Source organism: Rattus norvegicus, chromosome 11 (assembly GCF_036323735.1).
Source record: "Rattus norvegicus strain BN/NHsdMcwi chromosome 11, GRCr8, whole genome shotgun sequence".
In the NCBI taxonomy this organism is placed as follows: Eukaryota; Metazoa; Chordata; class Mammalia; order Rodentia; family Muridae; genus Rattus; species Rattus norvegicus.
In genome coordinates, this window is record NC_086029.1 from 70,167,559 (window position 1) to 70,191,244 (window position 23,686).

Here is a 23,686-nt window from a genome sequence, read left to right on the forward strand (position 1 = left end):
GGTCCTGTAACTGAATTAGAAGGGAAAATGGGGGGAAGCAACTAAGCACAGTGATTCCCCTTTCTCTGCTTCTCCATCACTGGTCAACCTGCCCCCACCATGTGCCCTCCCTACCATGGGGAGCTGTGTTCTCGAACTGGAGCAGTTGCGTTTCTTGTTGCTGCTCTAAAATCCCCCAACAAAAGCAACTTGAAGGAGAATGACTTCATTTTGGCTCATTGGCTCACGGTCCACGATGGCGAGGAAGTCATAGTGTTGTGCCCTCGAGGTGGCTTGTCACATAGTCAGGAAGCAGCGAGTTTTCTCCATCTTAAACAGTTTGGGATTCCAGCCCATAGAATGGTACCACCCATATCCAGGGTGGGTCTCACTTGCTCAATTAATCTGATTGAAACAATCCCTCCCAGCAACGCCCAGAGGCTTGTCTCCTGGACAATTCCAGATTCTAGCAGGTTGCCAATGTCAACCATCATACCTGTCTTTCTTTTACAGTGTTCCATGAGGGTAAGAAATATTTTTGGTGAACCTAGTGCCAACAAAATAGCCGGCACAGAGTGTGGATGAATGAACAAATGAATGAACAAAAAGTGAATGAATGAGTAGACAGGGATGGCATCCCACCAGCTGAAGTAGCATAAGATTTACTCAGTTGTCAGACTTTTGTGAATGACCTTCCCTTATCTTCATCTCTACAGATTACGCTTGCGCTCTTCAGAGGGATATCTTGCTTCAGGGGAGGCTGTACCTTTCAGAAAACTGGCTGTGTTTCTATAGCAACATCTTCAGATGGGAAACCACAGTAAGCTATGTTTGCATTTGATTTCTTGATAGAAATAGCTTAAAAGGAATGTATTTAAGATGATTCAAAAGTAAAACCATACATATTTGTACCTCTATGTTTATGTAAGTATAATGTGTTTATGTATACATAAATGTGTGATGCATTTTTCTAATTTTAATACATCAAGCCCCATTTGTACTTACTGCAGTTAGGCTGAAAGGGGCTTGGCTGCCAAAACCGTGGTTACCTGACAGACTGTCTAGCTTGTGCTTGAGGGTTCGAATGTGGATCCTCAACTCCCACGTCTTTCACACCCAGTCCTAATGTTAGATCCCCACAGTGATGGGCGTCACACTGAAGGGAGCATGTCTGACCCACTGCTGAGTTTCATGTTCACAGAGAACACAGCATGTGCCTGTAAACTCCAAGAGCAGGGCTTTTAGCCCAGTACTCTGGATTAGATTGACACTTGGTATTTGGGGTTGTATATGTCTCTGAAAACATGCATTTCAGTTTTTAAAAAATATTTTTTTGTGTGTGTGCGTGTTTAGATTTCTATTGCTTTAAAGAATATAACCTTTATGACCAAGGAGAAAACTGCTCGACTCATCCCAAATGCTATCCAGATCATCACAGAGGGGGAAAAGGTGAGCCTCTTCTCCAGCTTTGCCGCATTAGTAACAGGAAGATGTGTTTTACATAGCATCAAAAATGCAGGTAGTTCTTGAAGTCACAGTGCCTCATGGAGACAAGGGATATTCTATAACAGGTTCTTGTATGTTTAAATAGTTACTATTCGCAGAGGAGAAAGCAGAACAGCCAGAGGCAGGAAAGACAGTGGGAGGTGAATACATAAAATACAATAGTTTGTTTAATGATGTCACAATTGAATCTATTTCTTTGTATGCTAATAAAAATAAAGAAATTCAAAGGATACAAGGACATTAGTAATCATTAGGTTATATGCTGTGTACACAACACTGTCTAGAGAGGGCTAGGATGTATATTCTATAAAGAATATGTATCCGTATGTAGTTAGGCATGGTGGCACATGCCTTTAGTCTCAGTGCTCAGGAGGCAGAGACAAGCAGATCTCTATGAGTTCGTGGTCAGCCTGGTCTGTAGGTTGGGTTCCTGGACAGACAGGGATACACAGAGAAACCCTGTCTTGTAAAACAAGCAACCACAAAAACAAAACAACAAAAAAGGATATATATCTTTTGTTTGTTTTCTGGTTTGCTTTGTTTTTTTCTGAGACAGGGTTTCTCCGTATAGCCTTGGAAGTCCTGGAACTTGGCTCTGCACACCAGGCTAGCTTCTAACTCAGAGATCCACCTGCCTCTGCCTCCTCTGATTAAAGTATGCCACCACTGCCAGGAAGTCTCAGTTAATGAATTGAAAAGTCTGTCTGTGAAAGCATTAATGCCCAAATCAATGTGTGGAAGCTTCCTAATCACAACAGCATGGGCCTTGCCTTCCCCTTCCTGTAGATAAGCACTTTGTGACTGGAAGCCACTGACCAGGCCAGTGGATGAGAGAACCCGCTGTGAGGTTCCACTCCAGGAAGCATCTTGCTGCTCTTTCTCATTGAAGTCAACTTTAAATATGACTTAATATAAGTAGCTAAATGTAGAGTAATAGACTGGACTGAAAAGAGACACAGAATTATAGATTGAGCATTTTATCATTTTCTCATTTCTATAATAACATCATAGACCTCCAAGTTTAACTTGGGTGTTTTATGTGCACTGTTAATAGAGATCCAGTATTTTTGGAATTTTTTTAAACTTTAAAAAAATTGCATAACTTAAAATTTGCATCATTAATATAGACGTTTCTGAAATCCACTTGTAATTTTAGTTTATGCGGGGCTCAATTGATAGTCGTCACATCTCAAAGTTCAGAATAAAAAAAAAACTTCCATTTTTGCCTATAAATTTATTTAGATTAATTTGAGAATATTATGCTAAGCATGAACAGCTGCCTAGTTTTAGCCCATTTTCCTAGTAAAACGAACAGCATTGTGTTTGAAAACTGTTTACATAAGATACTATTTGTTACAGGGCAGAGTTTATAAAGCTATTTCATTATGCGAGAATTATTTGTTTTCCTTTTAGCGCCAAGGGGAAGTGAAAGCTGTTGAAAGCTGGGAGTGGCCGGCTTTGGTCATAGCAGGACCCCACAGACGCTTCCTCTCAGTTTTTACAGTACTCAACTTGTCTCCTTATTTTCCTTTGTAGTTTTTCTTCACGTCTTTTGGTGCCAGAGACAGAAGTTACCTGAGCATATTTAGGTTGTGGCAGAATGTATTGCTAGATAAGGTAAGTGCTCATTCCGGAAGCATTCTGTAAGAAGGCACACTAGGATTTGCAAAGAGCCCTTTCTTATGTTCATGGATCCAATTCTGATGACAGTTCAATAATTTAAAGCAAATGCTCTGTAGTTAATTTTTGTGTTCTTTTTCAAACTAAACAAGAAAAATTGAAGAGCAGGGTGTGGTGGTTCATGCTTTTAATCCCGGCACTCAGGAGGCAGAGGCAGTGGATCTCTGAGTTCGAGGCCCACTTGGTCTACAGAACGTTGTGAGACCCCATCAACACCCCCCACCTCCACACATACCTGTAAAAAGAAAAGAAAAGAAGGAGAGGAAGAAAATTGAAAACAACTCAGGAACTGGGGAAGTGTCTCAGTGGGTAAAGGCACGTGCCACCAAGCCTGATGATCCCCGTTTGATTTGTGGGAGAATCGTTAAAAGAGGGAACTGACACCCACAAGCTAACCTCTTACTTCCACTTGCACATCGCGGTACGCAGGCACATACACTCGTACAACACAACTAGATGGGTAAATAAATGTAATTACAAGTGTGAATTAAAGCGTTCTAAAGGGATTTGTGGCAGGTGCGTGCATATACGCATGCGCAGGCGCACCTGCATACGGAGGCTGAGGAGAATGTCTGACCACGTCCTTGGCCATTCTCTATCTCACTGCTTTGAGATAAGGTCTCACAGATACAGGAGTTGGCTGGTTAGGCCGCTGGCTGGCAACCACAGGAACCGGAGGTATGTGCAGCCATTTCTGGCATTTTATGTGGGATTTTGTCTTTGGTTCTCATACTTGACCAGCAAGCATTCTTATCTACTGATCTATCTCCCCAGTCCCTTAATTGTTGTTGTTATGGTGATTGAACCCAGAGCCTCCTCTATGTACCACTCAGCTATATCTTCAACCTTATTGTTAAGTTACTATGCTAATTAAGATCCCTAAAATTAAAAACTAAGATGAAAAATAGTAAAAGAAACATTATTGGAAGTAAAGTGAGTAACTAGAAAATATGTATTTCACATATAAGAAGCTAATAATGGAAATGTAAAGGGACACACATTTATAAACAAAACACACTGTCTTTTTTTTCTTTTTTCTTTCTTTCTTTTTTTTCTTTTTTCTTTTTTTTGGAGCTGGGGACCGAACCTAGGGCCTTGCGCTTGCCAGGCAAGCGCTCTACCACTGAGCTAAATCCCCAACCCCCACACTTAGTGTCTTAATCAGGGTTTCCATTGCTGTGATGAAACACCATGACGAAAGCAAGTTGGGGAGGAAAGGGTTTATTCAGCTTAGGCTTCCCCATCAAGACTCATCACCAAAGGAAGTCAGGGCAGGAGTTTAAGGAGAGCAGGAACCTAGAGACAGAAGCTAATACAAAGGCCACAGAGGGGGTTGCTGCTCAGCCTGTTTCTTTATGGAACCCAGGGCCACCAGCCTAGGGATGGTACCACCCACAGTGGGCTGAGCCCACCCCCATAGATCACTAATTAAGAAAATTCCCTACAAGCTTCCACTGCTAGACTTTATGGAGGAGGCATTTTCTCAGTTGTGCCTCCCTCCTCTAATGACACTAGCTTGTGTCAAGTTGACATAAAACTAGCCAGGACACTTAACCAAACGACCTTTTACCAGATATTGCGTAAATCCCCATATAAATATAAATGAGTTGAACCGTGCACCCAAGACCTGAAGATTGATGGAATAAAAAACACACAACCCAGCTATCTGTTATCCCTGAGGCGACAGGATAACTTCAAAGCACAGACGTCTTGAAAGTGAAAGAAGCCAGCAAGACGTGCAAACAGAGAGCAGCGTTGATGAGAACCATCTCACCAGGTGGACTTTAACACTAAAGCAGATAGACAAGGAGTGTAGGCTTGCCCTGATAAAAGAGTCAGCTAATATGGGGAAGTTGTAAGCATGTATGCAGCTAGTAACAGAGCCCTAAAGCACACAAAACAAAATGGAACAGAATCGAAGGGAAAAAGAAACAATTTAGCAATAACAGCTGAATTCAGCGCCCCACTTCCAATGATGGGAACAACCATCCAGAGATCAACAGGAAAGAAAAGAGCATGACAAACTAACCGGGACCAGAGGACACCTATGGAATGTTTTGTCCAACAACAACAACAGATACACATTTTTCTCAAGGGCATGTGGTGATTCTCCAAACAGACCACAGTCCTAGATTATAAAACAAGCCTCAGTACATTCAAAAGGATTAAGGTGATGAAGAATGTATTCTCTGGTCACAGCGGAATGAAATTTGGAATCAGAGGCTCACTAGAAAGTGGAAGTTAAGTAGAAGGTTTCTAAAGAGCCACTGGGTAAAAGAAGAATTCACAAGGGGAATTGTGGGGTCTGCAGGATCCTGGTGCAGCTGTGTGTGCTGTGGGGAGAAGGCCTTCTCTCAGGATTTTAGTGGTACAGCTCTCTTGGACAGTATTCAATGGAACAGCCCTCTCAGACGATCTTCAGAGAAACAGCTGGTGCGCATACACTTTTATCTGGATTGGACAAGTGCTATAAATGAACCTTGGAGAATGGGAAGGATTTCAGGGTAAATCATTGGCTGGAGCTTAATGTACAGGGAATGCATCATTTGCATTGGAAAGCATCCCACGAAGTTCAGATGCTTGCTGGGCAGGTTCTTATTGAGAAAGAGGAAACTGAACTCTGTAAGTTTGCCAAGGACTACATAACCTTCCTCAGGTAGAGGGTGTAGGGGTCATGCTCCCCAGATAAAAGTCAAGAGGAGGAGGTGGCCCTGTTGGAAAATGGAGTCCTACATTTTGTGCCAAGCTCTGAGGAGCTATCTGGACACGGTAGATTGCAACCTTAAATAGCAGGGAAATTATAAAACAAATCCTTTCATGAGCCAAGTGAAAACAAAGTAACACCAACTCTCACCGGAGAAGGACAAAGCAGCATTTAGAGGAGAAGTCATAGCTGTAAACACTTGTTATATATTTTTTAAAAGGGCGGATCTTGAATCCATGACAGACCTCCCTTTTGGCTTTATGAAATTAGAAAAAGGAGAGCAAATAAACTCTGTATAAACAGGAGCAAAGAAAGAAGGATCATTGGGACAGAGAAAGTCATTAAGAACAGCAAAATGACATCAATAAAATGAAAAGTTTTCTTGGGAAATATTAAAGATAACAAACTTTAACCATATCTATGTAGAGAAAGGAGAGCTGAGGTAGTAGCATGCCTACGAGTATGATGCTTGGGAGGCCAAGGCAGGAGATCTGAGAGTTCAGGGCCAGCCTGGGTTATATTTAGGAAGACAACATCTCAACAAAGCAAGGAAAAAGAAACCCAAACCAAAATGGAACTAAGACTAAAGAGAGACACAGTTTTAAAGCTTAAGATTTATTGTGTACGTGTGTGTGTGTGTGTGTGCGCGCGCGCACACACACATATGATGCCTTCTGTATTCTTGGTTCACGTGTTTGGAGAGAGCCACCATCTTCATATTACTTGAACTTGTCAAACCTCTTGATCACGTTGTTCTTAGCACTAGACACGTAAACTCTCATTTAGTAACAATAGCCATTTCTGCTCTGTAATGATTCAAGAAACAATGCTTAGATGTGTATATTAAATACTACATAAAACTGTCTTAATTAGAATCTTTTAAAGTATTTTATTTTAAATGTATGGGTGTTGTGCCTGCATGTACATCTGTGTACCGGATGCATGTCTGGTGCCCTTGGAGGCTAGAAGAGGGCAATGGATCCCCTGGAACTGATGGCTGTAAGCTACCCTTCGGGGGTTGGATATCAAGGCCCTCTGCAAGAACAGCCAGTGCTCTTACCTGCTGAGCCATCTCTCTAGCCACTCCAAGTTTATTTCTTAAAACGTATGCGAATACATATGTGAATCTGTACGAATGTGTGTGTACCACAAACGTGCAGACACTTGTAGGGGCCAGAATTGGATACCAGATCCCCTGGAAATGGAGTTACAGGTAGCTGTGAACTACCATGTGGGTGATGGGAACTGAATCCAGCTCCTCTGCAAGAGCAGTTCAATGCCCTTAACCACCGTGGTATCTTCCCAGCTCTGGAACCTTAAAGACTGTAGGAGTTCCTTAGAATAGAAACTAGAGATAGGGTTGGAGAGATGGCTCAATGGACAGAGGGCGGGCTGAGCAAGCTTGAGGACCTAGGTTTGGACTCTTAGCACCCAGATAAAAACAGGAGTACAATGTACACCAAGAATCCCATTGCTAAGGAGGCTGAGACAGGGGCACCCTGGCATTTGCTAGTCAGAGCCAGTCTTTGCTTTGAGCTCCAAGGTTCAGTGAGAGATTCTGTCTCATATATATATATATATATGCTCTGTTGAGTTTCTACCCTCACTGACCTCAGGGATGGTGTTTGACCTGAGTGCTATAAAATGAAATCAACTCTTCTCTCCCCAAGTTGACTTTGTCACGGTCATTATCACAGTAACCCAAACTAAAACCTTGGGCTTGCTTTCGGTCTTTGGTTGTTTTTATTGATAAAAGGTACATTAGTTAGATCTGTTTTCATTTTATTGAGGCAAGGACTTATTGCAGTACTGTACCGTGGCATTGGCCTGAACTCACAGAGATCCTCCTACCTCTGCCTCCCAAGTGCTTATAAAGGTATGTGCCAGCGCATCTGGCTCTCGACTTGTTGATCTTGTGTAATACTCTAAAACACAAAGAAACATTGCTAAATATAAATATGCAAATTTTGTTTACTTCTTGAGTGAGAAAACTTTAAAAACAAATTGATTTGAAAGAAAGATTTGGTTTTTGTTTGTTTTGTTTTTGTGAGGCCAGGGCTCTCTACATAGCCTGGCTGTTCTAGAACACAGTGATACGTAGACCAGGCTATCTCTGCTTTCTGAGTGCTAGGACTAAATAAAGGTCTGTGCCGACACACCTGGTTTATAGAAACATTTTTATTTGACCAAATTATGTTTTAAACAGCATGCTTTTGCATTCGTTTTATTTATTTTTCCAGCAAAGTCTGCAGGAAAAAAAAAAAGGAAAGAGCTAGACTCATACTACTGCCTTTGAAAGAGCATTTGTAGAGCTGTAAGTGTAGCTCAGTAGTAGAGGGCAAGTCTAGTATATACAGAATATGGAGAATCCGTGATCCTGATAAATAGCATCAGAAGTTTATGGTCATCCTCAGCTACGTAGCAAATTCTAGACCAACCTGGGGCACATGAGATCTCTCATTGAAAGAAAGAAGAAAAAATGTCTTTAATAGAACTATTGTTTTCCAACCCATAAGACTCCTCTGTTACACTACATATGAAAGGATGGTGTACCTCCAGGATTAACTCCTGACAGGAGTCTTCAGTGTCTGGTCTTTGTCCATCAGCCTGCTCGTGTGTGAAGTGATTTACAGCACTTCAGTTTCTACAGCCTTTGCCCTCACTAGCCTTGCTTGGCATGTCTAACCAGCGCGCCAAGCTCCCGGGACTTACAGCAGCAGCAGTCTTGTGATGCAGACAATGCTTTCCCCAGCTTTTGTAGTGAACCATGCAACCATAGTTTAAAAAGACCAGGCTCTTCTCCACCCCAACTTCAGCTCCTTCAAACCGGCCCACATCCCATACTGGAGCCAGCCAGCCAATCCTCCCTCCTGCAGGTTTCTGGTTTGGTTTTTTTAGACAGTGGCTCACTTTGCAGATCAGGTTAGCCTTGAATTCGTAATCCTCCTGCCTTTGCCTCCATGTGCCACCATGCCTAATTGATTTTACATTTTTTTAGGTGTGTGTGTGTGTGTGTGTGTGTGTGTGTGCTTTTGAGCACACACACAAGAGCACACGAGGTCATATGTGCTTGTGTGCGTGCATGTACCCACATATATACACCACACAAAAGAATAACACTTCTTGATACTTGTCAATCATATGAAATTCTAAGTTCAGTGCCCATAAATAAAGTTTTATTGGAAAGCAGCCATTGTCATTTGTTTATGTTTTCACATGACACCAGCGGAGTTGAGCACTTGCAACAGAGACCATATGACTCACCAAGCATATATTTACTATATGGCCCTTCCCAGAGACAGTTTGTCCAAGCCTCAACAATATCACCACCAAAGTTGGGCTTTTAAAATATGTGCCTGCAACCGGCTTGTTTTTGTGACTTTATTTTTACTGTGCGTGCGTGCGTGCGTGCGTGTGTGTGTGTGTGGGGGGGTAAAGGGGACTTTGCCACTATTTTTGCCTCTTGCTTAACAACTATTGCCTCAAACGTTTACATAGGGACTCACAATCTGGGTCCTATGGCTCAAAAATGTGTTCTCTTAAATGTTCTACTTTTGTGTGTCCAGTAGTCTTCAAATATGGTCTGCGACTTTCGGTCTCTGATTTCCCACGCCTTGTTCCCAGTCTTCTTAATGAACCTGAAGTAACCGTCACCTTTGCTTCCATTTTGCTTTTCCCCTTTACAACACTGGCTGCAACCACAATTTGTTGTTTTGTTTTCGTTCTCCTTGCTTGGGCTATAAACACCTGGAGGACAAAGGCCATGTCTGTCTCCATCACTGCCATGTAGTCAGTGACAAAGCTCAGCGTTACCACATAGCCGGTGACGTGCATCTCCAGTAACTGCAGATAGTCTCCCCTGTCAGGCCCTACATATCCGTGAGAGCCAGGATATCAGCTGTGTCTCCTTGCTCTCTACAGTATGCCAGATTGAGTAGTAAGTTATATGTGACATGTATCAGATACTCAGTAAATACATTCTAAGTATCTTAATTTATTACAATTATAAGGATTTGGCATTTGAATATAAGGTATCCCTAATTAATAATTTACTGTAATTATTTTTCTTCAAGGAGAAGGCCAAATAGGAAGAAAAAAAAAAGACAAATTTTGTTTCAGAACCATTAAGGGGTCACCCTAATTTATATATATTTAATTCATTTGTTTCTATTTTCTTGTTTAGCTTTGAGGTTGCATTTTAATGCCAACATTTCTCCCTTCCCTTTGCTTTCTCCACGCCCTCCCATATAACCCTCTCCACCCTCCTTCCTTGATGGCTTCATTACCCATCAACTGTTATTGCATGCATACATGTATTTGTATATACATCCATAGTCCCATGTAAAACCTGTTGAGTCCCTATAGTATCACTTGCATATATGCTTTCAGGGTTGGCTGTCACTGCACAGCCAGTGTGTTCTTCCCTGCTAAGGACAAGCTTCTCCCCTCCCAGCTTCACTCAGTTGCTTGAGTTCTCTGTAGGGCGGAGGGGTCATGGGCTCTCCCCTGGTGGTTTGGCTTGTTTGTCGGTGTCCTGTGGGTTTAGCTCACATTCGGGCAGGCATGTTAATGAAACTTCACTGGTATAGTTTACAATATTACAAAGAGACACAATCTCACAGCAAGTTCTCTGATCCTCTGGCTTTAATAATCTTTCTGCTTCTTCTTCTGCAATGTTCCCTAAGCCTTAGGTGTGGGGTGTTTTCTAGATGTAGCCACTGGGCCTGAGCTCCACGACTCCGCATTTCGATTGGTTGTGGTTTTCTGTAGCAGTCCCCACCTGTGGCAAAGTTTTCTTGATGAATAGTGAAGACTATACTTAGAGTTTCAGAGGCTTAGCCCATTTTTGTCACTGTGGGGAGCATGGTGGCATGCAGACAGGCGTAGCCCTGGAGCCGAGAACTTTACATCCTGATCTACAGGCAGCAGGGAGGGAGCTTAACTTGTTTTTGGCTTTCTAATTATACAGGGAAATTATGTCAAAAATCACGAAGTATAAAGAAAGTATAGTTTCTAAGTAGTTGAATTAATAAGACAGATGCATCTATATATGTGTAAACATACACATGGCTGTCAGTAATCACGGGGACTAACAATCAGAGGTTCTGCTGTTAAAGCTCAGTTGAAATTTATTCTTACATTATTTCATCATAGGATTTAGGATCACCATTGTATAGGTAGAAGTCACAGATAATCAGGCTTTCTTTTGTACTGTCTTTCCAGGACAGCGGTTGCGCACACACACACACACACACACCTGTTCAAACAGATAGTACATCATCCAAAGTGTAAAAAGCTAAAAGGTGCATTCTAAAAACCAGGTTTAAGGTCCAGTACCTCCAGAGCAGAAATCTGCAATCAAGTAAAAGTTTAAGGCGTAGACAGTATGACTTTCAGCCTTATTAGGTAGTTCAAGTTCTTACACGTGGGCATCAGGTGTCGAGGGGAGCTGTTTAAATGTCCTTGAGCTCTGCTTTGTCACTGTGGATTCTGTTTTGAGACTCACCTACTAGAATGGTTGTAGGGGAGAGTCTTATCTGCCAGTGTGTTGGGAAAGGAGAGAGTTTAAAGACAACAGACAGAATAAATCACTGTGTGCGTATAAAGAAAGAACGACGTGTTAGCCTGCCAGAGGCTTCTTTAGACAAAGACCAAGACCACAGGGTTGAAAAGAAGGGCACACAGGCCGACTTTGATCGGCACAGACATAAGAAGGTGAGGCAGAGAAGGACTATCAGCAAGTTGTTCCTGAAAGCCACCTTCCTTTGCTCAGTCACACTCGTCATTGACTTTCTGGTGACCGCTTGACTCTACTGGAGCGGCAGGCAGGAAGCTTTCTAATCTCTAGGAAATGCATCCCTGTGATGCTCGAGGCATTTCCAGCTAAATGGGCATCCACAATGTGTGAGCATGTCTCACTGAGCTCAGCCTGCCTCAACCCAAGCCCAGGAGCTTGGCAGAGCTGAGGCTGCTCTGCAGTTACTGGACTCTGTCCGTGGTCTAAATCTAATAAATGCAGAATTTAAATCTGCCTTATGAAAAAGACACCAACATTACAATTTTAATGATATTTGCTCCACAATAGCTTGCAGGGCAAAAATAACGTATTTCTAAATTGTTCCTATCATTGTCATTATCATCATCACCATCATCATCATCCTTTTGGTTGACAACCACTCCACCTATCTTCAGCCCAGCTATCTAAGCCAGAACCAAGGTCAAACCCCTGTTTCTTCTATGCCAATGGTGTCTACTGTCGTCAAGGTCATATCATTCACCCAGATGGTTCTTTCCAACACTAATCTGTCCTGAGGTTGTTGGGTGGAGTTTCAAAGGCGACTTTTGGGAGCAGGGCTGTTGCATCATTCCTTTTCTGCCTGAACCCACGAGGTTATGTTCCACAGTGCAAAGGCCGTGTGATTCAGCCTGACACACAGTGCTCCCCGTGACTATGCCCTTCCTCCAGCCTCACAGCATACATACTTCATCTCCGTGACCTGAGTGCCAGGTGGCCTCATTCTCTAGATGCTGGCATTCGCCATACATTGCTGACCACATGCTCATCTCGCTTTACCTTTTGACAGTGTTTGGCACCTTTGTCGTCTTCCTCCATGAGGAAACTGGATTTTCCCCTTAACTCTGTTCTTTCCCTTAACCTTTTTGCCGTCCATCCCTCTTCCTCTTCTGCATTGACACTTGGGCTTTCTTCAGGGTCCAACTTTTTTCCCAAATGCCTTTTGTAGTTAGTCAAAGAGGTACATGAACCCCAATTACAGATAAACGTTCCCTCAGTTAATTGGTCAGCAGAGGAAATATTTATACCTACAGTTTCAACTAATGAGAATCTAGTAGTATAATAATGTTTCACTGTGGAAGCTGGCCTTTAGTATGCCTCCTTCCCAGGAAGGAGTGATTCTGTCTTCCTTCTCCCTCCTCTCTCTCTCTTTCTCTCTTTCTTTCTCTCTCTCTCTGTCTCTCTCTCTCTCTCTGTCTCTCTCTCTCTCTCTCTGTCTCTCTCTCTCTCTCTCTCTCTCTCTCTCTGTCTCTCTCTCGATAGGATCTTTTTATTAAGTAGCTCTAACTGTCCTAGAACTCACCACATGTCCCTATGTAGACTTCGAGATCCGTTTGCCTCTGCCTCCTGAATGCTGGGATTAAAGGTGTGTGCTACCCACACCGGGTTGACAGGATGGTGTGGGATTCTTCAGGGTCACTCTGGTGAAGCCATCAGACGTTAGTATTCTCAAAAGCTGGTCTCAGTAGTCCTTCAAGCAACATTAGACCTGTCTGTACACTTCACTAAATTAACAGTGAGAACTGCTAGAAATTAGGGCAAGTTTGATTTCTCATTTAAAACATTTCTCTTTGGGAAAAGTTAGAATTGGTAGATGAGACTCTGTGTCCTATCTGTTATAACTCTGCCAGGAAATCATTCAGAATGAACTAAAGCCAGAGATATTTTCAAGGGAAAGAATCATCGAGTAATGAAGACGTCACCTTAAACTTTGGCGTGACGAAAGACATGCTGAATGCCTTACCGGAAGAGCTGACTCTTCTGGCTACTCCCCAATATTCCATTTAGGGTACTCAGGAGGATCTATGCTAGCTGTAAAGACAGGAGTCTGATGAGAATACCTGTCAGTGCTGAAGTGGAATAAGAACAGATATTAACGACTTGATAGAGTCGAATTAAAAACTGTTGTCACGGGGAAGTGGTTTAAGTTTTAACATAGTTAATTTTCATGTGGGGTTAAAATAATATTTCAGCAGGCATTTTACATCAATTGAGCACACCTAAGATCTTTTCATTTGCATCTGTGTGTATAGTAGAAGAAATTAGGAACCGTCCCTTTAATAAAACATTGTTTACCTAGCCTCTTCCAGTGGGCGTGGCTTAGGAACCTGTCCAGTGGGCGTGGCTTAGGAACCTGTAGAGTGAGGTGTGACTCTGGCTCCCTCCGCAGCCTGACCGGCCCCTAGGAAAGAGGGCTGGTGCTCAGAACCAGGAAGCGGCAGCTGAAGCTTCAAACAGAGCTGGAACCTGGCTTTTACACGGCCAAGTGCCTCAGAACAGAGTGGGACATTGAAGTAGCGAGTTTGCCTGGCTGTTATCAAAGCTTTGAAGCTCTCCTGTGGATAAAGACTTTATAGAGTACTTAGGATACAAAGCTTCTGGGCCAGAAATTGATCTGCTGACTTTTGACTCCTATCTGATTACTGCTTGGTCCGTCTTTATTTTGCTCAAGTATCTGCAGGCTGAACCCAGAGCCGCTCTCCGCACCTTTGCAGGTAGGTGGTCGGCTTTCACATATAACATGTGGGTCCTTTTCTTTTCCTTTCCTTTCTTTTCTTTTTTTTTAAAGGATCGGCTGCTAAATACTGAAAAAGTCGCTTCTACCAGGCTGGCATGTTTGAACAGCGTGATTGTAAATATTTTTTTTTTCTGTGACAGCTGGACGACCTTGCAGAAATCGTCATTTTTATCAAATTAGCAAATCTACGACACCGTGAATTAAATGAGTTTTGTTTTGTTTTCCATTAACCAATTATGTGTTTACATTTAACTAATGGATGAAAATGTATGTTGAAATTATCTTGCTAATTAACTTAAATGGCATTTTGTTCTCAGTGTTTTGCTCGCCAGTTGCACGTCTTTTACCGTTAGGAGGCTGAGTGCTCACCACCAAGTCGTTTGTTTGCCTTAGTTTTTAATCTTCAGAAACATCTATTATTTCAAACAAAGTTTTTGTGAAACGTTAACAATCTAACACGATTGCGCTGAAAAACTGACTTCTTTTGGTAAAGCTAACTAACCATCCTTCTGTGAAATGAAAACGGTTCCAAGGATGGTGTCTCTGGAAAGCTTAGTTAATTCGTAGGTAGTATGAATTATTGTTATGAAAATAGAATCCACTCGGGCGTCTCTAGGGGCAGAAGGCAAGTTCCTTTAGGACCAAGGACAGGGGTTTCCTTAACTGTCACTAATGGGCCTTTTCTCTGGATAAGACTTCATCCACTAAAAGGACAGCTCTAGGAAATAGAGAACATTACAGAATTTGTTTTCTACACGTGTGATTTTCAGTTAGGGTTCTCCAACCCAAGATTTCCACTCTATGTTAATATGTTTAGCTCGAAGCAAAGAGGCCTGTTTTTCTTAGCTGAACTCCTGTAGTTAAGGTATTCGGATATTTTTGACCTTTTGAAATGTGGACAATGACACCTGAATTGTCATCAACTCTCACTGTGGTCGTCTGGTCCTCTGGGCTTGGCAAACTGGGATATAGCGGTTGCAAGAACAGATGCTCTCCTTTTACACTCCCTGGTCCCATGAACTGTAATGGGAGTCATCTAGTCAAACAAGGACACACGGCTGCTCCTGGGGGGAGGGGAGAGGAGGTGATGTTTGCTGTAGCTGAATTCAGGGAATTTCTAATTTGACCTCCATTGTATATTTTTACATTCTACTTCCTAACTTTGAACATTTCTCTAATTGGGCTAACAGATGACTTACTGGCTTCATAACTAATATTATTTCCATCCATCTATTCCCTCTGTATGTGTTGGTTGCCTTTCCTATCTCTTTTAATTTTCCTTCCCCACATCCATCTTTCCTCCAGCTTACCCAGAAGCCCATCTCCACTGTGGAACCTTGTCTGGCAACCCTGGTCATCAATAATATCTCCTCCTCTTGCACTTCCCTATCCCACGAAGTCTACCAGCCCTTTAGCACACGGTCATGTGTATCTTATTTAAGAGTGCCCTATATCACTTCAAATATAAGTACTTGTCTTAGGGTTTTACTGCCGTGAACAGACACCATAAGGACAGCATTTAATTGGGGCTGCCTTACAGGTTCAGTCCATTATCATCAAAGCAGGAGCAAGGCAACATCCAGGCAGGCATGGTGCAGGTGACAGTTCTACATCTTCATCTGAAGGCTGCTAGTGGAAGGCTAACTTCAGGCAGCTAGGGTGAGGGTCTTCAGCCCACTCCCACAGTGACACCCCTACTCCAACAAGACCACTCCCTGGGTCACGCATCTACAAGCCATCCCAGTACTTAATACAGAGATTCTTTTTATACCCCTAGGACCTAGTGCAGTGCCACACATTTCGTTCCTAATAAAGAACTGTGGAATGGATGGAAGATCTTGTTGACAGTTGCTTCAGTACCACACAGTCTCTCTCTTGACTTGCTTAATCATATAATTAATTGTAAGGCTCCTAGAAACCAGTCTGTTACTATAATATGATGTTATTTTCTCAAATAGTTTACAACTTGCTTTATGTGGTTATTAAGGTTTTTTAAAAGTGTGTGTGTGTGTGTGTGTGTGTGTCCGCGCTCAATGCCAATGGAATCCAGTAGGTGGGTGTGTCAGAATCTTTGGAGTTATAGGTGTTTGTGACTTGCCCAATGTGGGAGCTGTGTGGACACCGGCCCTTTGATGGAGCAGCAGGCACTCTTACCCACGGATCTAGTTCTCTGCTGTATTTGGGGATTTTACCACTGATATGCTGTTTATAAAGAAAGCGACCTGGACTTTATTAAAAGTAAATTAGTATTCTGAGATTATTTTCTTGCATTTTATATTTTAGGAAAATGTAATTTAGAACTCATTGGTGTACTAAGTCCTAAAAATGCTTAAAATATTCAGATACAATATTAAAAGTTTTGGTTCTGAGTTGACATTTAGGACGACTCCGAATTTTGATTGTAGGTTGTGTGGATCTCAGATCAGTAATTACCAGAAATGATAAGTAAGTTACTTTTATAGAAAAAAAAGCCACTTTAAACATCTTTACCTAAGTGTACTTAAATACAATAGCCACTTGGAAAAATCGCGGATTTCTAAGTGGGATGTGCCTTTTAGTTTCAATGACTTCGGAGAATAGCTGAGTCCGCAATCAGCCTGGAGAACGATTAAACCCTATCTCGGGGGAGAAATGATTTATCTGTTTATCTATTTAACCCTCTATTTGCTGATTTATCTTTACACGTAGGTCTGTGTACCACTCGTGTGCCTGAGCTGGGCAGAAGATCCCCTGGAACTGGAGTTACAGATGGTTGTGAGGCACCGTGCAGGTGCTGGGAATCAAACCCAGGTCCTCTAGAAGAGCAGGGAGTGCTCTTATCCATGAACTTCCCCTCCAGCTCTCTTGTGTTATCTCATCACATGAGCATACTTAACCTTTCTTTCTCAGCGCTGGGGATTGAGCTCAGAGCCTTGTGGAGAGTATGCAGTTCTCAACCATTAAGCTAATGCGTCCAGCCCCCATTAATCCATTTTTTTTTTTTTTTAGAAACTAGGGAGACAAATAGACCAGGACCTATCAGAGTCACACCTTGACTGTCTGTGCCACGGCTCCTTTGACTTTGGCCTTTGTGCTTTGAATTAGTTATGTTATCTGTGGTATTTTCCAATGGTCACGCAGTATTTCTGTCATCTTAGAGCCTGACCAGACAGGAGTTCTGGCAATTGCTCCAGCAGAACTATGGCACCGAACTAGGATTAAACGCTGAAGAAATGGAACACTTGTCGCTATCAATTGAAGAAAACGTGCAGCCAAGGTACAGTGAGGCAACTTAGAACGTCAGCGTGCACTATGACCGTTTCAATTCTGAGTTTCTGTGAACTCTTCATTTGGTTCGGTTTGCCCTCTTGTTGGTAGAGGGCAAGTTGGGAGAGAAGAGAGTCATTTGCTTAGTTGGTAAGCACTTGTGGGATTTGAAGAAATGTTAGCATTTGCTTCTAGAAAGCCTTTTAATGGAGGATCTGGAGCAGGGGCTGTGATCTCTGAGCTCACAGGAGACACTAGAGCAATTTGAGGGGTAAGGTGGTTTCAGGACTTTTCCTCAAAGGCTCTCTAGCACAGTGACATGAACCTAGCACTCAGTAAATACTGAGCACATTAGTCAGAGGAGCTGACAGTGCTTTGGGAATGCAAGCAATGGTAAGGCCATGCGCTGCTACAGTGTCATAAAGAAATTAGGAGAGAGATTATTTTGACAGCCAATCATTAAGAAGTGTGAGCATTTTACTAACTGTTGAAATTAAAAAAATGTGCCTTATCAATGTTAATCGAGGCCGTAGCCTCAATAAACAGAGGTAATACATCAAAACTCTGGAGCAAACATTATGCTAAGTGAGAGAAGCCAAGATCCAAGGACCAAATCTTGCCGCTTTGGTTGGGAGCCTAGGGGACAATGGCTGAGCCATCTCTCCAAATCTTACAATGCAAATATGTCGAAAGTCTTCATGCACACACAGATGCTTTCCTCCTCTGGGCAGTCTTCTATTCTGCTGCTCCAACCTATGTTGTCTCCGTTTATATCAATATTTTATAGTCTCTTTTTCACACGGCTGCACATGCATATTTTATAACTTTCCTGTGAAGTTCACATTTTTCCTTTGGCTGCTATCATTATAAAGTTTACTAGTAGTCCTTAGGTACGGAAACGGTGTAGAAAGTCAGTTTACTAACGCAGAGAGCCTTGGGGTGTAGTCAATAAGATCTGGATTGTGCTTTGTAGCTGGGATATCTCAGTCAAACCTTTGGACGTTTCCCCATCTATGAACACGAGGCAATTAGATTCGGAGGCCTTCAAGGTCTCTGCCAACTTTTGAACTTTGTAGCCTCAGAAGCAGGAAAGAATACATATTTTGACGAGTATCTCACACACGTTTGAGGTCACCAGTAAAGCTGTCTTGTCTTCTCCTGGTGACTATTTTGTAAGAAAATGTCGAGCAGGATCCTGGTGCCCAGCTCTCCCTCGCTGCTCCTCCCTCTGGAAACCGCAAGTCTGCTTCAAACCTTTGTTGCCTCAGCTCTCTGTACTCTTTGTCTCTGTTCTCATTCTTGCATTCTCTCCTTTCCTTTCCCCTCTCCTTTCCCCTCTAACCTCCATCCTCCTTGAGCTCTTGGGATCTCCATACTTAACTAGTGAGCTACGAAGCCCCATCAATCTGCCTATCCAGGAGGGAGCTGGTCGCAGACCTACTAATCGTTATTTGGGCAGAGTTAAATAGGGCTTGTGCTGATTAATTTTATGCCCACTTGACCCAAGCTAGAGTCATCAGAGAGGAGGAAACTTTAGCTGAGAAGATTCCCTCATAAGAGCCAGCTGTAAGGCATTTGCCTGATTAGTGATTGATGGGGGGAGGGCCCATGCCAGAGTGGGTGGTGCCATCCCTAGGTTGGTGGTCCTGGGTTCTACAAGAAAGTAGGCTGAGTAAGCCACGGGAGCAAGCCAATAAGCAGCTCCCCTCTACAGCCTTTGCATCAGCTCTTGCCTCTAGGTTCCAGCCACGATTGAGTTCCTATGCTGATGTCCTCCACGGAAGTCTTTGGCACTATGACCATTTGAAAGCTATATTTTTACAAGTTATTCTTGGGAGTAAGTAGCTTGTTAGCTGCACTGGGGTCTGAAGAGCCCACACTATTCTTAGAGGCCTGAACATAGATAAAGTTGGGTCCTCAGTACAGAAAAGAATTTCAGGACAAGTGAAAGCAAACCAGGTTTGTTAGGTAATAAGAGAGACAGGTGCTAGTCCATGCTTGATTTAAGTGCAAGGTGGGGATGGTGGGAGCGAAAATAGAGTCAGGGAACAGAGCTACCTTTAAGGGAAAAGAAGACATCTAAGACTAAAGGGTGCGGGGCTTCTCAAGAGAGCCATGAGTCTTTTCCTTTACAGTGAATGTACGTACATAAGTTATATTGTTTAAAGGGTATAGTTCACCGCAAAGCTTAATGATAAAGTCAGTGAAGTTTTAGAAATCAAATAAGAATGTGTAAGCGAGCTTATTTATTTTACTAAAAACTTTTCTTTTGTGAAAGGAACTATGACGTGACTTCATGTGGTGTAGTGCTCAGATTTAGGGATGAGAGGACTGCTGGCACAGTTAAGCCTCGGGCCATAAACATTCTCATCCTGAGTAAGCACAGATGGTTGGATGGTTGGTTGAACATCCTTATTTGTGATGTTTTTAGCTTTTTGGGCAGGTGTTTTGTTTTGTTTTGTTTTGAACAGGATTGTGTAGCTCTGGCTCTCCTGGAACTCCCTTTATAGACCAGACTGTCCCTAGACTCACAGAGATCCCCCTGCCTCTGCCTCCAGGTGCTGGGGTTGAAGGTGCTCCCCACCACACCTGCCCTCATGGCCAGCCCAGCAGTCTTGAGATTGTCATTTGTGTTGAAGTTTCTTGACTCTCAGCTAGAAGGAAATGCAAACCAGATCTCAGAGTGAAGGGGCCTTGTTTTCCTGTCTTTCTGTCCTGCCTCAGTCTGACTGATGGCCATTATCATATTTAGACATGAGGAGCTTCCACCTCCTAGAGGGCCTAGTTACCTCCGTCGAGACTAAGTCAGAAGTAAGACGATGTAAAACTGCCTTCTGGTGCCTAGTGGCATCTAACCCAAACATCTTCCCAAACCTTGGGAGCTCTGTGGTTTTACAATGCAACCTTAAGCCATATGTATGCATCAGATCAGCTGGGGCTACTTGTACTCCATTACATTTTTAGTAGTTTCTCAGATGTATGGATTTGCATATGAACATATGTTTTATGTTTTCAAGAATAAAGTCAGCTGGTGTCTTTAAGAGGGTAGCTTAACAATCTGTTCTTTGTTGAGATGTGTTAGACTAGCAAACACCTCAGAGAGGCGCATGAAGGGCTGGCTGTCTTCGTGAGATGACCTTACGCTTCTGTAATGCCGTGTTTCCTACAGAAGTCCAGGAAGAAGCAGCGTGGATGACTCTGGGGAAAGAGACGAGAAGTTCTCCAAGGCCATCAGTTTGACACACGAGTCAGTTAGCAGAGCTTCAGAAACAGAGTCATTGGATGGAAACTCACCGGAAAGAGTTAGTATCTGCTGTTCCCTAAAGCCTACCCCGGACACCGAGTCCTGTTAATCATAAGATCAAATCAAGTCAAATATGCAACGTATCCAAAGTGTTCAAAAGCTTGGGATGTCTGGCTGCTACTTGATTTTGGGAAGAGAGTTTAAGTCTCTAAGTAGCAGAGGTTACGTGGGGAAAGTATGTGCTGTTCTTCAAAGACACAGAGCGACCAGCAGGTCCTTGAGCAGCGTCTATTAAAACACCGAGTACCGTTTAAAATATAACAAGACGTAGGAGCTTGTAGTCAGCAGAATCACCCCAAGAGGAAGGAATGTGTGTGTGATGGAGAAAATGGCTTTCGAATGGGAGAGATGAGCTGTGAGCCCAGGCTTGGTCACAGAGGACCAAGTTCTTTTTTCTTTTTAGTAGAAACTTCTTAAATAGCACATTAAATGTGACAGTCCAACTGGGCTTCTTCATTAGCTGAAGAGTTTCATTTTTTTTCAAATACCATATGTGTATTAGCTTTAAAAATGACTGACTTGGAATCACTTGGAGTCGTGATTTTTTTTTTTTTTAAGATAGGGTCTTGTCATGTCTGTTGGGAAGACCTCAAACCTGTCTTCTTCACTCTCCCTAGTCCAGGGCTGCAGGCATTTACCACCACACTTGGCTCACTCTTCCTGTTATTTGATACTCTGTGTGTCTCCCCTGTCTTGTTAAACTGACCACTAATCTCTCGTGTTTCCTTTTGTTTTCTGGCATAGCAGCGTGTCCCACGCACATTGAGGGTGTTTTCCACCACAGACACCATGCCGCTTTTTTCTGATGAACCATTTTCTTGGTGAAGAAGGAGGTCTTCGGAGACCACCTTCTAAGAGCTGAGTGCCTTAACACAGCTTTCCCTGTTTGGGGCCTGCAGCTGGATCGGTCTGATTTTAGAGCAGCATTTGAGCTTCCGAGCCTGCCTCTGCCGGACCCCATATTTCAATAAGTTAACTGCTTAAGCTTTGCCTTTCATTCTCAGCTATAAGGTGAAAGTACAACCTCATAGGATTTCTAAACCAAGAAATAAGTGAATGGGTGTCTGTGAGGGCACTGAGAGCAATGGCTAGCATCCATTATGTGTCCCAAAGCCATAGGCTGTTGTAATTGAAAAACTTCGTGTAGTTAGCAATGATTCTGTTTTTTAGACCCTTCAGGGTCTCCTAGCATCTCCTCTGGGTAAATGTTTAGAGAACACTGACAAAGGCTTTATCCATGTGAAGGACCCGAGTTCTACACTTGCTTTAGCAAGCATCCCTCCTCATGCTTCTGCATCAGCCTACTCTTTACACAGCGACGCTCTAAGAGACACTTAGGGATCATCTACTGCACACGAGATGTCATTCTGGAAGTTAAGCTTTGTATGTAGGATACTCAGGGGAGGGAACAAGATAGAGGACTTCTTGTAGAATCATTATCCATTTGCCAAAGTCCACCTTGAGGGCTGGGTTCTCAGGACTCCAATCTGTCATTTAGTCCTCCTATCTCCCCTGTCTAATGTGTCCCCTCTTGGAATACTTAGCCTGTTGGTCTTACCTCTGGTTCTGTCCCTGAAAGAAGTTGTCTTCTATCCTTAGTGGTGAATGGGATAGAATAGAATGCAGTAGATTGACAATGTTCTTGTTGATGTACACATAGTTTTTCAAACTCCTGGGCCTTTTTTCCCAAGGAGTATTTGGGTGAGAGTCTCAGGTCTTAGAGATTAGCAAATGTTGTCTGTTTTTCACTTTGTTTGATTTTTTTTTTAATTTTCATCAAATTGAAAATAACAAAAATCAGAAACAACTATTTTCTAAATGAAAATTGTTATAAAATTAATATTCCTTGTGAAATACAGGAAACTATCTGGAGATACAAGCAATACAAATGTCAACAATTTGTTAACTTTTTTTTCCTTTAAAACAATTAGTTTATTTTATGCGCATTAGTGTTTTGCCTGCACGTATGTCTTTGTGAAGGTGTTGAATCCCCTGGAACCGGAGTTACAGACAGTTTTAAGTCATTATGTGGGTGTTGGGCATCGAACCCAGGACCTCTGGAAGAGCAATCTGTGCACTTAACCACTGAGCCGTCTCTCCATCCCCATTCTTTTTATATAGGTATTTACTGATATTCCTATAATAGGAAATGAAATTTAGTTAGCAAGAAGATACAGCATGATCCTCTGCCTGGCTCTTAGAGGGGTTCTGAGTCCGCTAGGCAAGCATATTGCTCTCTACCATGTAATCCCCAAATATATCAACCCCTGGTTTTGGCTGCTTGAAGTGTCAGTTCTCAGGATACTAACTGGTAGTCTAACTCTTCACTAAGTTGTGTCCTGGGTCCTACTTACCACTCAGCTTCCCGACTGACTGTGTTCTCCCTAGGGCTGAGTATCCCTTCAGATCTAGGTAAGGATTGTCTAGAGCAGAAAAGAGAAGGGCTGATATATGCTTTGTATACCCTTCCATCTCTGGACACACAGACGGGGCAAAGAGGATTTTTTTTTTTTTTGGTATAGTTAATACACACTTTGTACTTACCTTCCTGGTTATAGTTAGTTCTATTTGAATCGTAACATAATAATGGCATTTACATTTAATACCCATCAGTTACTATCTCTGTCCGCTAGTATGTCTGTTACTATAAAATGACTTCTCATTAATCATGCCCAGGAAGTATACTTAATCATATTTTGGTATACTTTAATTCTCTGTCTCTTAGTCTCTTAATGGTAGGACCATCAGGCTTGTTGTGAGGTCAACCTCTTCTCCCCATTGCACCCCTAAATGACTTCTATCTTTTTATGGTCTTTCCATTTCTACTTCAGTCCCTGGTTTTAAGAGAGTGGGCACTGGCTAAGGAAACTAAACTGGGTTTGGTTTCTCCCCTTGTCAGTCCCAAAAGAACTGATTGTTCCAAATTGTCGTCTTCTGCTGTGTCCTTTCCTTTGT

General features: G+C 42.6%; 1 protein-coding gene across 6 annotated transcripts in view; it reads left to right on the forward strand.

Moving 5' to 3' along the window:
- The window catches only part of Gramd1c (GRAM domain containing 1C), an 85,403-nt gene that overhangs the window by 28,483 nt on the left and 33,234 nt on the right, over positions 1-23,686 (forward strand). For 4 of the 6 annotated variants that reach the window (XM_039088482.2, XM_039088485.2, NM_001191826.2 and 1 more), the window contains 5 exons: positions 696-799; positions 1,333-1,428; positions 3,022-3,102; positions 17,319-17,437; positions 20,597-20,729. In XM_039088482.2, the coding sequence (XP_038944410.1) occupies positions 696-799; positions 1,333-1,428; positions 3,022-3,102; positions 17,319-17,437; positions 20,597-20,729 (533 nt within the window). The remainder of the gene's footprint in view (positions 1-695; positions 800-1,332; positions 1,429-3,021; positions 3,103-17,318; positions 17,438-20,596; positions 20,730-23,686) is intronic. The other 2 variants (XM_039088484.1, XM_063270638.1) reach the window with 1 other exon arrangement.